The sequence below is a fragment of the Scardinius erythrophthalmus genome, assembly GCF_964197995.2.
Source record: "Scardinius erythrophthalmus genome assembly, chromosome: 12".
In the NCBI taxonomy this organism is placed as follows: Eukaryota; Metazoa; Chordata; class Actinopteri; order Cypriniformes; family Leuciscidae; genus Scardinius; species Scardinius erythrophthalmus.
In genome coordinates, this window is record NC_138232.1 from 10,187,228 (window position 1) to 10,204,387 (window position 17,160).

General features: G+C 36.9%; 2 protein-coding genes across 3 annotated transcripts; both read left to right on the plus strand.

Moving 5' to 3' along the window:
* The first annotated feature begins 2,962 nt into the window (after positions 1-2,962).
* Positions 2,963-10,055, plus strand: sec61a1b (SEC61 translocon subunit alpha 1b). The gene is made up of 12 exons (XM_081380993.1): positions 2,963-3,103; positions 3,832-3,899; positions 3,989-4,054; positions 4,193-4,271; positions 4,608-4,739; positions 5,176-5,285; positions 5,907-6,060; positions 6,148-6,308; positions 6,444-6,641; positions 7,083-7,274; positions 8,488-8,564; positions 8,653-10,055. Exons 1-12 carry the CDS (start codon positions 3,097-3,099, stop codon positions 8,837-8,839), a joined length of 1,431 nt encoding a protein of 476 aa, XP_081237119.1. The 5' UTR covers positions 2,963-3,096; the 3' UTR covers positions 8,840-10,055.
* Positions 10,056-10,447: 392 nt separating this feature from the next.
* Positions 10,448-16,500, plus strand: emc3 (ER membrane protein complex subunit 3). 2 transcript variants are annotated; one of them, XM_081381105.1, is made up of 9 exons: positions 10,448-10,590; positions 11,112-11,302; positions 11,397-11,454; positions 11,539-11,632; positions 11,735-11,839; positions 11,935-12,016; positions 12,109-12,188; positions 15,308-15,390; positions 15,535-16,500. In XM_081381105.1, exons 2-9 carry the CDS (start codon positions 11,148-11,150, stop codon positions 15,661-15,663), a joined length of 786 nt encoding a protein of 261 aa, XP_081237231.1. In that variant the 5' UTR covers positions 10,448-10,590; positions 11,112-11,147; the 3' UTR covers positions 15,664-16,500. The 2 variants fall into 2 exon arrangements, with proteins under 2 accessions (XP_081237231.1, XP_081237232.1); XM_081381106.1 differs by having other exon boundaries at positions 10,486-10,807.
* The last annotated feature ends 660 nt before the right edge of the window (positions 16,501-17,160 follow it).

Genomic DNA, 17,160 nt, shown 5'->3' on the forward strand with positions numbered 1-17,160 from the left:
ACTGATGCGAACAGTATTGAGGCAGTTCACTAGATGAACTTCGCCAAATTATGTAAGGCATAAAAAAACGGATGGAGCCCAGCAAACCTAAGTGGGTCGCATGAGCCAACGGAAATGTCACATAAACCATAAAATAAATCAAATAACTCTCAGCACAGTTAGCAACTGAAGAATTTAGATCCTGCGTTATGTCAACAGCATCTGAAAATAGCAGCTCAAATTGACCATATCTCACTGAGAAATGCAAACACTACAAATATAAATGAAGCGGAAGGCGAACGTCCTGCTTATTTATCACGCTGCTTTCTTCTCAGTCCAGATTCCATCCACATCCTTCCACATGGCTAAAGTATTATTCATTTATAATAAATACACAAGAGGTATATACACGAAACAAAAAAATAGCTAAATCAAGTGCTAAATGACATTTTTTCTCCTTATACGACACAACACTGAGATGTAAAAGAAACAAACCAGTTGGGGGAGAAAAGAATGTGTGATTTGTGTGGTATTTGCTTGGCCTCACCTCTGTGTTATCTTACAGTTCACTGACCATTATATAACCAGTCTGAACAAGTATCTCTTTATTAAAGCGCAGACAACTCATCTCTAACCAACAAGCACACCAGAGAATCAGCGGCTGTGTGCATAAATGTGTATAAAGTACTGAGCAAAAGGCCATGTGCTCAATCTGCTCCCTCATTTGTACTTTCCCCGGGTTGGTGTGAATGTTAGTACGGCTCAGTGATAATGTGTGTCAGATCAGACTGGCCTGGATCAGCTGCAGACAGACACCAGACAGGGGGAATCTGCTGTCATTATCATGTTATAACCATTCAACTAATCTGTTTTGATGAACTATTGGTTTTTAATAATTAATTAATTAATTAATTATCAAGTTTTAAATGTTGCTGTGGTGAATTACACCATCTTATTAATTTCAAAAATATAACTTGAAATATGTATATTAAAAATGAATCATATTATATAATGTAAAAAAAAATAATGGTATTATCATTGTAGGCCTATATGTCAAAATAAACATCATTATAAAAGTGGTATGATTGTCAAAAAACATCTTAGTACTATAGTTCATAATATTTGTTCAGGGACTCTCACCAACAGTAAAGTGCTTGTGGCAACAGGTTTTTTCATGAATCAAAAGTGCAGGGACGCCCCCTGGCGGTTATCTTCAGTTGCTCAGACACAAACCATTCACCACAAATTTAAGCATTAATATTTTATGCTTCTTAATCGTTGCCATTATATGTCACCTACCAATTATATTACGTTGGAATTAAATGTTCTCTTTGAAAGTAGTTTGAGTTTTGAGTAACTTTGGCTAATGCATCAAAACGTTTGTCAGTCTCAGCACAGTCAATTAAAAGGCTAAAATAAACTAATAAAACATGCAACTATTGCTATCAGTGTTGGGGTAACGCATTACAAGTAACGCAAGTTAGATAATCAGATTACTTTTTTCAAGGAACTAGCAAAGTAATGCATTACTTTTAAATTTACAACAAAATATCTGAGATACTATTGACTGACACCTGAGCTCTCCTGTCCTCCAAATCGTTTGTGAGGTACAGAGGCGTTGTGTGCGCTGTTTATGATGGTTATTCTAGACTAAAACATATTCAGTATTCCTAAAAATGAATAAAAACAGTGAAATGCAAACTCAGAATATTACACAAACCTGTAATAATAAAATACACATATAACCTACTTCATTTAATCTCACTTTATTATCCGTACAGTAAGCTACTGATGTAAATTTGCTCTTCCTTCAGCCTGAGTATTATTTATTTCACTTTTGGTGTGAAAGGGGCTATACAAGTGCCAAAAATAGAACTTTTGCATTTTTTGTTATTAAAAAACAAACATAAGAGCCCAGCCCAAGTAACGCCAAAGTAACGTAACACATTATTTCGCATAAAAAGTAACTAAGTTATGCAATTAAATACTTTTTAAGGAATAACGCAATATTGTACGCATTACTTTTAAAAGTAACTTTCCCCAACACTGATTGCAATACGCCATAATTCAACCATTCTTGGCGCACGGAGGCTCACGAAGCCGAATCGAATCTCCTTTTAAATAATTGAAATCTCAGGTAGCCTACATTCAATTCTATTAAGTCTACCAAATGTTTGTTCAGGGAATGCATGCAGAAATCTATCCCAGCAATCTCTAGGCTACTTTAGATCAGTATGTTATGTCATTATGTCAAAGATTATATAACTGTTAAGAAAAGTCACATTTATCACGTGACTACCCTCAAGCCTGTAAACAGAAACCTAAATATCCACTGATGTATTGCGTGAAAAGATAACAGGGCAAACTATATATATATATATATATATATATATATATATATATATATATATATATATATATTTCTTTTACAAAGAAGAAACAGCACTGCATTGAATACATTAACTTAAAGGAGTAGTTCACTTTAAAATGAAAATTCTGTCATCATATACTCACCCTCATGTTGTTTCCAACCTGTATGAATTTCTTTCTTCTGCTGAACAGAAAGGAAGATATTTAGAAGAATATCAGTAACCAGGCAGTTTCTGGGTCCCATTGACTTCCATAGTAGGAAAAAAATATACTATGGAAGTCAATGGGACCCAGAAACTGTCTGGTTACTGATATTCTTCTAAATATCTTCCTTTCTGTTCAGCAGAAGAAAGAAATTCATACAGGTTGGAAGCAACATGAGGGTGAGTATGATGACAGCATTTTCATTTTAAAGTGAACTATTCCTTTAACAACAAAAACAAACAATAACTGACTCCCCTCAGTAAGAAAGAAAAACCGTACATAGTTAACAGGGCAAACTATAGCTTAAAACGATCATATCATACCTACGTTATTTATTACGCAACATCAGTGACGACTTCCGGGCCACTAATCCCGCCCTTTCCAGTTTATTTATTTTCCATTCAACCCACTATTTCTGTGGCTCAGACACTGACGTGTATCTCTGTGCTCTGGGTGATGACGTGTCCTGAACACGCTCCTCTCGTAGAGCTGCTGACCGGTGATTGCTAACCGCTAGATTGGGACCAACATCAGAGGAACACCATGGCCAGTGAGTCTTCGTCGTTTTTACTGTACTTCCAGTCTATTAACAACTAGTGCAATGCATTCTGTAGCTACAAACAACTGTTATTTTAACAATAACTGGTTAGCCGCAGTGTTTATTCGCTCATTAAACATTAGCAACTGCATTTTGCTGTCAGAATTTAATGTTGGTCATTGCTTTATCATTAGGTTCACAAAAACACGTTGTTTAACTTTATGTTGTCGTTTAAAATGTGACTTTAATGGTTTAATTTGTAATTACGCTGGTTTTAAAAAGCGACCATGGCCAGCTAGTACTAACGTTAGCTCCGTAAACTAGCCTTCTCACAAATGCATTTGTTGTTTATTTGATTGCTTAGAAGTTGATTGTATTGTAAACCTGTAATATTGCACTTAAGTAATTTCGTTAGAACCATGGTGTGTAAAAATATAACGCCAACTTCATATGCAAATCTGCCAACTGTGATACTAATCGTTAGTAGCGTGATTTGTATTGGTTTTATTACATGCATTTGGTGTGCAGATGGTTTTGATCGTGTTATTTGGGTCAGGGTTTTCTTCTTGGATTGAATGATGACGTTGCAAGATAGAGATTCAAGCAACTTGTTTGACCTCCAGAAACTCTAAAGCCACGTCGCCTGAATTCCCAAGAGCTCCTGGGATAGTATCGTTGTCTTGTTTTCTCATATGAGGTTCAATAACTGTAACTTTAAGAGCGGTTCTTTTCTTTTTCAGTTAAATTCCTGGAGGTGATCAAGCCATTCTGTGCGGTTTTACCTGAGATCCAGAAACCAGAAAGGAGGGTATGCAGTTAGATCTCATCTCAACATCTTGCTTTAATAGTTCTTGTGGCACTTCAGTGATACTAACTCTTTGAATCTCTTCACCACAGATTCAGTTCAGAGAAAAAGTGTTATGGACAGCGATTACCCTCTTCATCTTTCTGGTGTGCTGCCAGGTATGTTTAATCTGTTAGCGCTGTAAACTGTTGATCAACAAATCATTCTTGTGCATTTATAAACCCCTCAAACCAAACATTACCATCTTTGGATGTTTTTTTTGGTTTAAATGATCTCCTACGATCTCTGTCCTCCAGATTCCCCTCTTTGGAATCATGTCTTCAGACTCCGCAGATCCCTTTTACTGGATGAGAGTGATTCTGGCATCCAACAGAGGTGCGTATACCTGAATCAGCAATGTCAGACAGTGATTGAATCAGATGAATGATTTAATCAAATCTCATTGGCTGATTAATTTGCTCATAATTAAATCGGATTTTAATGATTTTAAGCACCCATGCTTATTTTAAGTCCATCAATAACTGTGATTTGTTTAGTTGTCAATGAATTGTACAAAATTATCCCAAATAGTGGATTTGGAGTAAATTTGATCTAATATTTGTTAAACGTCATTTTTATATTGGTCACCCGTGTTTGCAAAATCTCAGATTGGCCAACCATTTGAATTAGTTTAGTAAAAGTTGAATTAAAGCTTAAAAATGTGTGTTTCAGGAACTCTGATGGAGTTGGGTATCTCTCCTATTGTGACGTCTGGTCTAATCATGCAGCTGCTGGCTGGAGCTAAAATCATTGAAGTTGGAGACACACCTAAAGACCGAGCGCTCTTCAACGGAGCTCAGAAACGTAAGGCCACCCTTTCTCTTTTACACTATATGAGTCTTGTCCATTTACATGGCTCTCTGCAATTCTGGATTCTGATTGTCATTTATGGAACGCTGCATTTAATTGTATTATTATATTTGAATGACTGGCCAAAGTTATACTTAATATTTTATTTAGTTATTTCATTTATTTGATTAATTTGGTAATTTGATCATTTACAGTCAGCCAGTTTTGATTGTAAAATAAACCCCTTCAGGCTCTGCCATCTTGCAACAATGTAATATTATAATAATGCATTATCGTTTACCAGTTGCACGTCTTTCCTGTGGTCTTTGATATACTTAGCTAATTTACTTCACTGCTTGAAATTAATAGAAAGGTCTAATGCAGCTCCCATCTTAATGCCACCATTGCATTTGTTTCTATAAGATATCTAACTGTGAGATCTTTCCACCAGTCTTTGGCATGATCATCACCATTGGCCAGGCTATTGTGTATGTTATGACTGGCATGTATGGAGACCCTTCAGAGATGGGCGCGGGAGTCTGCCTCCTCATCATCATCCAGGTTAATTCACATTTTCTCTATTCTCTATTTTATCGACATGTGCTTGAAATAATTAGACCTTTTAGGAGTGATAAACTGATATATTGGTAAGTATCTTCTTCAGCTGATAACCTTTTCTACAGAAGCATTTGGTTGTGAATGGATAATGCTTATTTTCTGTTTCAGTCATTCATATTGTGTATCGTGTGCATTTTAATTATAGTGCTCCTCATTCTAGATACAATCATTGACGACAACCTTTAAAATAACATTGGATCTATTTTTACCTTATTGTGGATTATTTTTTTTTTTTATCTCTCCAAGTTATTAAATGGCACTGTTGGTTGTTAAATTGTCTGTAAAATCACAAGACTTCACTCTGGCTAATGCAGTGACCTTTGTAGGCACTGTGTAAATAATCTCATCTGTTTGCATTTGAATCTAACCCTATCTATGCAAATGAGCGCATATAAACAAACTGATTGATCAACATCTTGTATCTTGTCAGTCTTATCTTGTGCTTCATTTTGGGAAGAGCATCATCCTTTCTGTTGAAAACCCCTTGCTTTAGTGGTGGTCTGTATAGAGTTTAATTATGTTATGGTTGATCACTTAATGATGTTGATGATCTGTTCTCTGTAGCTGTTTGTGGCCGGTCTGATCGTGTTGCTGCTGGATGAGTTGCTTCAGAAGGGTTACGGTTTGGGCTCTGGTATCTCTCTCTTCATTGCCACAAACATCTGTGAGACAATCGTGTGGAAAGCGTTCAGCCCAACCACAGTCAACACAGGAAGAGGTTTGTGTTCAGGATGAAGTGTCTTGTTTTGAACCATTCTGTGGTGTCATAAGTAATGTTGACTGAATTTTGTTTGTGTACATTCAGGTACTGAGTTTGAGGGAGCCATTATTGCTCTGTTCCACCTGTTGGCTACTCGTACTGATAAAGTGCGAGCTCTGAGAGAGGCCTTCTACAGACAGAACCTGCCCAACCTCATGAACCTCATCTCTACAGTCTTTGTCTTTGCTGTAGTCATATACTTCCAGGTTAGTGGATTATTGTTTAACAGGTGTTTGCTAAGGTTTCACTGATGTTATGGCTTGTTCAAATCCTAACCCGAATTAGCTGACAGCATGTATTAGATGCTAAGTATGTATATATTTTTTTTTCTTGTTCCACAGGGCTTCAGAGTCGACCTCCCTATCAAATCGGCACGTTACCGTGGCCAGTACAACACATATCCCATCAAACTCTTCTACACCTCCAACATTCCCATCATCCTGCAGTCTGCACTGGTGTCCAACCTTTACGTCATCTCTCAAATGCTCTCCACTCGCTTCAGTGGGAACTTCTTGGTCAACTTGCTGGGGACTTGGTCGGTAAGTGACCATGTATAAGTTATTTTACTGTTTTTTTTGTTTTCTTTTTGTTTAAAAATGAGTCTATATGATTTGTTTACATCCTTAAGTGTTTTTAATTTAGCATTTTGATTTAGATTAGAGTTAGAATATGCTAATCGTAATAATCATAATAATTTGAAGTACTTTTCAGTCATTCTGTGGACACTTTTATATTTGCTGAAGCCCCTCTAGTGGGCCCTGGTTGGGAACCACTGTTTATGCACACTCACACAAGATCAAACTTTACCTGGCCTAGAAAACTATTTAATCTGCACCCGTGTGGTCCGCCATCATGGAGGCTGCCATGACCAGATGAATTCTACTAATTTTAGCTTGCTTATCAAACTCTTTGGGTTGTATAACAAATTTGTTTTAAAAATACTTGGTGCTCCTATAATGTGTGTTTGTTTTTGTTAACAGGATAGCTCAAGTGGAGGGCCAGCTCGTGCTTACCCAGTAGGAGGTCTGTGCTACTACCTCTCTCCCCCAGAGTCTTTTGGTACAGTTCTGGATGATCCAGTTCATGCAGTCATTTACATCATCTTCATGCTGGGATCCTGTGCCTTCTTCTCTAAGACCTGGATTGAGGTGTCTGGATCCTCTGCTAAAGATGTAAGAGCGTTAGGCTATTCCTGCTTCCTGATCACACAAAGCTACATTGTACAGTTGACTTAAAGGGTCATTTCACCCATTTGAACATTGTTTTTTATTTAAAGTGGGTCATATATGTAGTCGAAATGTAAAATAATTTTTGAATTTGGTGCCTTCGTGAACGAGAAAAGACAAAAAATAACTTCAGAACGCATTTGTATGAAAGACAACAACTCCCACAATGCACCACATTGCACAGCTCCGCAAGCCACTCCCACTAATCCAGAAAGCGCATATCTGCCTATAAGAGAAATCACTCTTCCGTCTACAAGGCTAGCTACTACCAGAGCTTGAAATTAATTTCACATTCACACAAAATGTCTAGTTAGTTGGCGAACTCATATAGTGCATTACTCCTCGTTTGTATTTCTTTCGAAAAGGTGAATTATTGCATGGTACCTGGATGTTCAGTCAGAACATATGCGGTGCGAAACTAGGAAACTAGTTCACAACACAAACGTCCGTGTCCTCGTCTGATTCAGAGATTTCGTCCAGGAGAAATTGTCATCGTTGAAATTCTTTGCCGCAGACGGACTCTATCTCTGTGTTCGTAGCGGTTCGTAGCTGCATTGTGAGATCACCGGCGCCACCGGTCCGCCCTAACCCGAGCCAGTCCGGGCTCCTCGTCCGCGGCAGGCAGGTCTTCTGCCTCGGCTGCTCTTCGCTTTAATGCGGCTTGTAAAGGTAGCCACAAACACCTGATTCAAGCATCAGACTTCCGAAATCCTCTTCTTCTATATCATATTGAGCACTCTCCTCCGCTATTGTCATAACTTTACATCTGTCTCCACAGCGCCTGTTAGCTTAGCTTCAAACAAGATGGAGGATATTGCTTTCAGTTTCAGAGAGTAAAGTCCCACCCACTGATCTGTAATAGTTCTGTAGCGTGAGCGCGCCCCACCCTGGGAAAGATGAGAAACTAGTGTCTGTAGTCTTAACAGAAATCCCCCCCTCTAACACTTCCTCCTACAATGACGCAAAATGACGATTTTTGCGTCATTGTAGGAGGAAGTGTAAGAGGTAAATAACAGATTTCTCCCATCTCAGGGGAAAATGAGAGAGTGTTGCACGACCATTCAATAGTATGACTGGGTTTCTAACAATGCAAAGCTTAATGCAAATGGGTGAAGTGTCCCTTTAAGTGGACTTTATATGTTCATTTTGCATTACTTAGGTGGCTAAACAGCTGAAAGAACAGCAGATGGTTATGAGAGGACACAGAGAAACTTCTATGGTCCATGAACTCAACAGGTAAAACATGCAGAACACTCAAATTTAATTAGACCCAATGAGTCAAATATGGAATAACTTAAACTTTTTTTTTTAAATCCACATTTAGGTACATACCCACAGCTGCAGCTTTTGGAGGCCTGTGCATAGGTGGTCTGTCAGTCATGGCTGACTTCCTGGGAGCCATCGGTTCAGGAACTGGAATTTTGTTGGCCGTCACAATCATCTACCAATACTTTGAGATCTTTGTAAAAGAACAGAGTGAAGTGGGCAGCATGGGTGCTCTCCTCTTTTAGTATGGCCCACTGTGGCCACATCAGACTGTCTGAATTTATAAGGTTAAGTTCTTTTATATGATTTTTGTTTTATCAATTGCACAAATTCAATGTTCTACATCAAGGATGGGCTCCCACTGTGCGTCTGATCCTGACCTGTAGTGGCTCGCTTTGCACCAGAGTTGCAGACTGAATTGTGTTTTGCTCTCTTGGGGAAAATATGGCAGCTTGATATCTCTGTATTAAGTATGGGAATGTAACCATCCACTCTTTATGGCTTTTTTTTTATCTCCAAAGCCAGTATCTATCTATAGATATTTCGGATTCTACGTAATTCCATTCAATTATACGTAATTCCATTCAATTATGCATAATAGAAGAAACATGTCCAAACCTGATACACATTTGATACGCCCTGCAGTTGTCTCTATGTGTGTGATGAGGTAAGCGCAATGTTATATGGCAACAGTTGATATGGTGTAAATAAAAATAGATTTTTACGGTTGGTATGCACACTTTTGCCCGCTGAGTGTGTGAAGATGTTGGATTGGTTGTTAAAATTTGCCCAGGTTTATCAATGCCATTTCTTTGAGATTACTGCATTGGATTTGTTGAGGTTTTGCCAACAGATTTTCCATTATATTTATGTTGTTTTTCTTCTTGTATCTACAAGCTATTGTAAAATAGTTCTGTGCATTTCAAGATCACTACTTAATGTTTCTGTTATCACCCCACTTTTAGATCTAATTAGCTTTGGTTTCTTTTAGTGGACCAAATGCTGCAGAAACTGCCTGTTTATGAATATTCCAGTGTTGATATGAGAGGATGTGGTTTGTAATAGTATTTCATTTGTTGTTTTCTTATACAGACCACAGTATTAAAATTTGTTGCGAATACTTTTGGAGTTTTGTTCTTTTAACTTTTTCATTTTAATTTTACATTTTCAGCACAAATTTTTACAATTCTCAAAGATGTTATTTGATGGCAAAAGATTTACTTCAGAGTGAAACAAATGATTTCTGTGCAGAATCCACATGGCTACCCCATTCCATAAATAAATAGAAAAAACTTCAAAATAATTTGTCTTTTTTGTGTGTTTGTCATATGCTTTCTTTTGCTTGGCCTTATACTGATGATAAAATAAAAATGTTCATCGTGTCCTGTCAGATGCAATGTCAAATCCACATAGAATGCTGAATATGAAGTGACAAATAATAAAATAAATGTAATTAATATTTAATGAAATGTAGTATTTAACAATACACTGAAATATAAGAATTAGGTAAATTATAATCATGTATTATGTTTCCTAATGTATTAAATATCCTAAGAATTTGGAGTCAATTAAGATGGGTTAAAGCTGCATTGTGTGTATGTCAGTATGTGTATATATATATATATATATACCAAAATTATTGTTTTTGCAAAAATATTCTTAATATTTCGATATCAAAAAACAAAAATAGATAAAAAAAGAGTGCTGAATCGAACATGTAATAAATACACATATTTAACATGAACATTATTACATTAATGTAATTATACAATTATAATAAAATAACATTATTTTATAATTATCCACTAGAATCACATTTATATTCCATATTTCTTTGTTTTTGAAATTTAATTATGAAAATGGCTTTTATTCTGAAAAGCTGTTCGTGTGTGCACATCTTTGCATTAGCAGCGCCTCGATGGTGTGGCATCCTGTCTTGAGTCTTTGTCGGGCTTTGCTGCGATATCGTTATACCATCATTTTAATACGACAGCAGGTACAATAAATGCATTATGATAAAGTTGTCCCAAAAGGTAGCGTCGAAAAAATAGCGTATGGTCGGTGCTGGTGTGTACATGCCAATAAATGGTGTATCGATTCGCCACCCTAAGCCTGAAAGAAGGTTGTTAGCAACAAGCTAGCACTTGACTCATCGTTACAATGGGTGGATAATAGCAATCCGAAGCTCTTGAGTGTTTTGTATGATAGAACAGGTAGATACATCATGCACATGTATGAGCTTGACATGAATATGAATAAATCAATTGTCAAACAAACGATGAACTGCATCCTCAAAAGACTGCCATATTTTAGAAGCAGATGTAACTTATTTTTTAGGCATTGAGGGAATCGAATACTAACTTATTATGATTAAATTAGTGCTGTCCTTTTATATTCATGGTACTACTAACCATTAATTCACAATGATCTGCTAGTTATTTTAACTATTACTTAAGTATTGGTCATTTAAGACGAAGAGATGATTCGATTTAAACTTTTATTGTTTGTCTGTTTTAGGGTGGTCATTTCCCATCATCATCCCTTTAGAGAATCATGGCTGAGCCCGAACTCCTCCTGGACTCCAACATTCGCCTTTGGGTTGTGCTGCCTATTGTGTTTATTACTTTTCTGGTCGGAGTGATCCGCCATTATGTCTCAATTCTGTTACAAAGCGACAAGAAGCTCACGTTAGAGCAGGTCTCAGACAGGTAACTTTCATTGGACTTTCATTATCCATCCTCATGTGTTTTGCACCACGCATTACAGAACACTAAAGATTTGTGCTTCATGTTCTCTACACAGCCAGGTTCTCATCCGGAGCAGAGTTTTACGGGAAAATGGAAAATACATCCCCAAACAAGTGAGCCCTTCTTATCTTTTTGTGTCTTTTGATTGAGGCGTTACCGGATCACTGAAACCGAAATGTTATCTCTTGCTAAAACAGTCTTTCTTGATGAGAAAATTCTACTTCAATAATCAAGAAGATGGGTTTTTCAAAAAAACCAAAAGAAAGGTAGTCCCACCCTCTCCAATGACTGGTGAGTCGTTCTAAACTGACATTCTTTTATGCATATATTACATCATAAAATGACAGTCAGGATTGAGCGACAAGGTTAATGTGATGATATTTACTCAATTAGATCCCAGCATGTTGACGGACATGATGAAAGGCAATGTGACAAATGTCCTGCCTATGATCCTTATTGGTGGTTGGATCAACTGGACCTTCTCTGGGTTTGTCACAAGTAAGAGATATGGTTTTTGTTATCAAATATGGCTTCTTGTTGTCCATTCTCAAAGAATTCATCTTAACGCATTTATAATTCTGTTCTCTCCCAAGCAAAGGTACCGTTCCCTCTCACTCTCCGCTTCAAGCCGATGCTGCAGCAGGGAATTGAGTTGCTCTCTCTAGATGCCTCCTGGTTAGGGCTCTCACAACCTTTGAGTGTTTTTCATGTTCTTGTTTTATTCAAAGCTGTATCTTTAAATAACCTCTTGCTGTATGCCTCCACAGGGTGAGTTCAGCATCTTGGTATTTCCTGAATGTCTTTGGTCTCAGGAGCATGTATTCTCTCATTCTCGGACAGGACAATGGTAAATAACTTTACTGATGTGCCATTTCAATACACCATCATTCTGACACACTCCAACGGTGATGCCATATTGTAAAATTGATCTAAAATTTGTCAGTTGTCTGCAATGAAATAATGTTTTAAAATCTAAATAAAGGGCATTTTGCCAATTTAAAGGGGTGGTTCGGGATTTTTGACATCGGACCTCATTTTTAAGTCAGCCTGGTTGTTATTCATCAGTGGAGACATTTTTTAAAAAAAAAATTATCCAGTCCTAGGGGTGTGACGGTTAGTATATAACCGTGAGACCGACGGTTATAGTTGAACACCGTCATTAGAACTCTATAACCGCCAAAACCGTGTTATTAAAATATTTTTTACAAACATTTTTTTATCATAGAGAATGTTTAAATACTAATTAAAAACAATTGTTAACAGTCTGTGTTATTAGTGATTTACGTCGTTTCCAACTGTATTTGATTCTTTGCCGAGTACCCCCTACCGCCAATCATTTGAGATAGAAATAAAAGCTACGACTATGATATAGTGATGTGCCATCATTATGAGATTTATTAAACAAAGGAAAAACATTTGCAATAATAAACATTAGCAATAAACATTTGCAATAATAACAAATGTATCATTACCGTGATCGTGCAGTTTAGCCCTTGACTGGCCCCAAACATGTTTGATAAACGAAACATATAGCCTACAGTGTGTGTATATATGATGTGTATTACATTTTAGCTCAAAAAACAATTGTAATAAAAGATTGGATCATAAGATGCGCAATATTTCGGGAGACATGGTTTTTACCACTTAATGAAGTTTTGTAAATCATCAGACATGATTTTTACCACTTCATCAAGTTTTGCTTTGTAGAAAGCCTTTCTTTAAAACGAATTTCGTTTTGTACAAATTGTATCTTAATTTTAATAAATGTTTCATCAACCAATTTCATGTAGCCTATTTAATAAATAAAAAGAAAACATAGTAGACAATATAATAACCGCGACATGCAGGCGCGGGCGCGCCGCGTTCACTTGCATTGCATTTCATTGTGAACTAGAGCGCATCTCATCGTAAATTAATGAAACTCAGCGTAGGCCTATGCCTCATACATTAGCATTAAATATCTTTGCTGCATCCTTTCTAGAACAGACAAGGGCTTTCTTGCGGCTCGCATCAGCAGAGCATTGCATCGTCCATAGACCGCAAAACAATCAGCGGATGGCGGGCGGGTGCGGCTTTGAAAAAAAAAAAAACATTGGTGCGGATGTTGAGATATTAATTTTATTTGTTTAATAGGCGACCAAGTAGCTAATCAGTGTCTGCTCGTTTATTCAAACTAAGTTGTCCTATAACAGACGACCTTCGCAACGCCCCCCCGGCCGACGGTTATGTTATGAACCGTCACATTTGACTCACGTCATAACCGTCATCACCAATTCTGAAACCGGCACACCCCTATAGAGAGCCTAAGTCCCGCCCCTCCGCTTCCGGCTCATGGGACCTTACTTCGGAAAAAATATGTATGGAAGTCAATGGCGAGAGATAACTTATCTTTTTATTCCGTCTGAACTGTGCCCTGAACTACACATATGATGTTTGTCAATTTAAAAGGTAATTATGAAAGTCAAGAAAGTCGCAGTTTGTCATAAAACAGAAGAGTAACGTTTAGTTTTATGTGAAAATCGCTCAATGAACTACATCTCTCGTCTCCCATTATGTACGTCACAAGATCCGTTGCTCGTATGTGTGTATTCTGGCTCAAAACACTCAGGCATGACGGTGTTACGTTACGATTATAATGTAAGACTATAGAAAAAATGTCAGACGTTAGCTTCAGTAAAGTTAGCTTCATTCATTGAGAGAAAAGGTATGACGTCCCATGTGCGCCTTCTGGGTTTGTAGTCTTTGTAATTACGTATTTTCACAGTCTTATACCTCAGCAGTTTTACATCAAGCTGCGACTTTCTTGACTTTAAAATGCATCTTTTAAATTGACAAACATCATATGTGTAAATCAGGGCACAATTCAAACGAGATCAAAATATTTGTTGTCTCTCGTCATTGACTACCATACAATATTTTTCCGAACTAAGGTCCCATGGTGGTCGACCGGAAGGGGAGGGACTTAGGCTCTCTATCCAGTCCTTATATTTGGATAGTTAGCCGATGCTAGGCTAGCGCGAGTCAAGGGTAGATGTTAGCCAGCCATTAAAAACCGTTTTACCCACTCCACAGTGCACCAAACGCAAATCAATTATAACACTAGACTATCGATGCAAATGTACGTTGAGAGAATAATGTTAGAAATCAAACTTACCTTTCATCACATTGCATTAGTTATAATTTGTTCCCTGTAATCATAAGCCTTGTCTACAGCAGCAGCGGAGTGATATTGATTACCTAGGCAACCGAGTGAGCCGGTACACACATGTACTGCACACACTGTAGCGCGCTTCTTTTCTGTGTTTACTTTTTGCCGCATTACTAACTGGAGCAAAGTAAAATTCCGCAGCTGCTGAGAAACTAGTTCCTTTGGGATCTTTGAGATGAAAGGTAAGTTTGATTTCTAACATTATTCTCTCAACGTACATTTGCATCGATAGTCTAGTGTTATAATTGATTTGCGTTTGGTGCACTGTGGAGTGGGTAAAACGGTTTTTAATGGCTGGCTAACATCTACCCTTGACTCGCGCTAGCCTAGCATCGGCTTACTATCCAAATATAAGGACTAGATAATTTAAAAAAAAAAATGTCTCCACTGATGAATAACAACCAGGCTGACTTAAAAATGAGGTCCGATGTCAAAAATCCCGAACCACCCCTTTAATAAAATTTGTACTGTAGCAATAGCTTTTACCTTACATTTTTGCCCTAAAATTCTAATTATTCTGAATTATATGCATATTTTTGAGATTTGTATCATTTACTTAGGGTAGGTCCTATATATCAAAGTCCCTTTCAAGTTGGTGGCCATATTTGCAATATCAGAGGGGCAATTGTCTATCAATTGGTGATTGTCTCTTTTTTATTTACAAGGTGGGACATGGGTCGCGTATTATGAGTGCACCGTCTTTGTATATATCTAAAGTCTTTGCTGTATATGAATTAATTTTCATACATTTGCAACAGGCGCAGATCAGTCTCGCATCATGCAGGAACAGATGAGTGGTGCTGCAATGGCAATGCCTGCTGACACAAACAAGGCATTCAAGGTATCAGCTAAACTCTAACGTTAATACATTTATTCTGTTATTTTTTTGTTTATTTTATATATTATTTTGAAGCTGGAAACTAAATCTCCCTATTTTTTTTTAGATTTATGTGTATAAATGTTCTGTACTTTCTATTCTTCCTAGGCTGAATGGGAGGCACTGGAGTTGACCGATCACCAGTGGGCCTTAGAGAATGTTGAGGAGGATCTGATGAGTAAGGACTTGGACATGTCTGGGATGTTCAGCAAAGACTTGCCAACGGGCATCTTCTAAGTGCCTGTCTACTACTGAGAGGTTTTGGAGGACCTCATGAAATTACAAGAGTGAATTGTCGGACTGGTTGTGGGAGTGACAAAACGCTTCCATTCAGATTTCTAGAAAGTGTCATAAAGCTCATTGCAGACATTTTGTGTCATTTGCATGCACCATTCCCTCCATCACTCATTTTTGACCAGACTTAAGTGTCGTAGTGTGACAACGCTTTGAGCTTAAAGCTTTTTAAATTATCTCTTGCGACTGCATTCATACAACGCAACAGAAACATTACAGTGCACCCCATAGAGTAGCATGTGGTTTTCTTGAAAACATTCCCTAATGATTATTGCTGTTGTCTTTATTTTTGTTTTAACTTTTGCTTTAACTTTTCATTAACTTTAGTTGTTTTAAGAGCCCCTTGTCCTTGTTTTACTAGGACCATTTGATTGTTTGGACCAAGTAGGCAAACAGGAAGTTTTAGGAAGTAATGTGATTTAAAAGTGGAACAGTCCATAACTTAGGTTCAGTTACATGAATAGTATATTGCTAGCATTTAGATGGTTTCTTATGGTGCCAATAATACACCATGCACTAAATATGCCATTTTTTGCCATTAAACTAAGATTGAAGATTAAGAATTATTGGCATGTTTAATATATTTATTTGACTTCTATTAAACATCATCTTTGCTTTTATAAAATAAATGTTCCTAACTACATTTACTGGATGTATAGATTCATAATACAGCCTGATTTACTGAACCATGACGCACTGTTCTGTATTCTGTATTTATTTTATGATTTAACTTATTTTTCTGAAGAAAAGCGGATCCACCATTAAAGTTGAGATAAAGTCTTATTTGACCCCATTTACTTTTTAAAAATGATGTTTCTGGTCTGATTGTGCTACTTCTTTACAGCATGATGTTCCAAAGTAAAGGAAATGCTACTTGTCTTCACTATTTTTATTGAAAAGTTCCAATTTGCTCTGCCTCTTAGGGCGGATGTAACTCTTTTTCTTTTTCCAATTCTTCAGATTCTACTGCTGGTCAACTGCTGCCACTCTTCATAATATAATTATGATTTAGTTAAAAAAACAAAACAAGACAATAGCCTAAATATAATTTGCATCTACATAAAAAAATACTAACATTTGTTTTTTAAACATTTTCATAAAATGCTATTTATTAAAAAACAATTCCATTTCATTGTCATGTTAATAAAACCGTTATACAATTAAGTCTCGAGCATATTTTAAGTATATGGTTCATGAATCTATGGAAGCTTGTTTTCTGCCAAAAAAAAGGTAATTGCGACTTTTTTTTTAAGTCAATTCGGACTATTTTTTTTTCTCGCAATTCTGGATTTTTTTACTCAGAATTTTGAGATGTAAACTCGCAATTGTGAGTTATAAAGATGTAAACTTTCAATTGCAAGAAGTGGCTGAAACAAGCTTCCATGCGAATCAGACAATTGAACAGAAAATAAGATATTTTAAAGAATGTTTGTAACCAGA

What these genes read in the sequence shown, in the direction of transcription:
- emc3 (XM_081381105.1), top strand. Translation starts at nt 11,148, where the DNA reads ATGGCTGAGCCCGAACTCCTCCTGGACTCCAACATTCGCCTTTGGGTT. An exon ending in TTAGAGCAGGTCTCAGACAG is followed by an intron (nt 11,303 to 11,396) that starts GTAACTTTCATT and finishes TTCTCTACACAG; the next exon opens with CCAGGTTCTCATCCGGAGCA. An exon ending in CATTCTCGGACAGGACAATG is followed by an intron (nt 12,189 to 15,307) that starts GTAAATAACTTT and finishes CATTTGCAACAG; the next exon opens with GCGCAGATCAGTCTCGCATC.
- sec61a1b (XM_081380993.1), top strand. An exon ending in TCTTTCTGGTGTGCTGCCAG is followed by an intron (nt 4,055 to 4,192) that starts GTATGTTTAATC and finishes TCTGTCCTCCAG; the next exon opens with ATTCCCCTCTTTGGAATCAT. An exon ending in CTGTAGTCATATACTTCCAG is followed by an intron (nt 6,309 to 6,443) that starts GTTAGTGGATTA and finishes CTTGTTCCACAG; the next exon opens with GGCTTCAGAGTCGACCTCCC.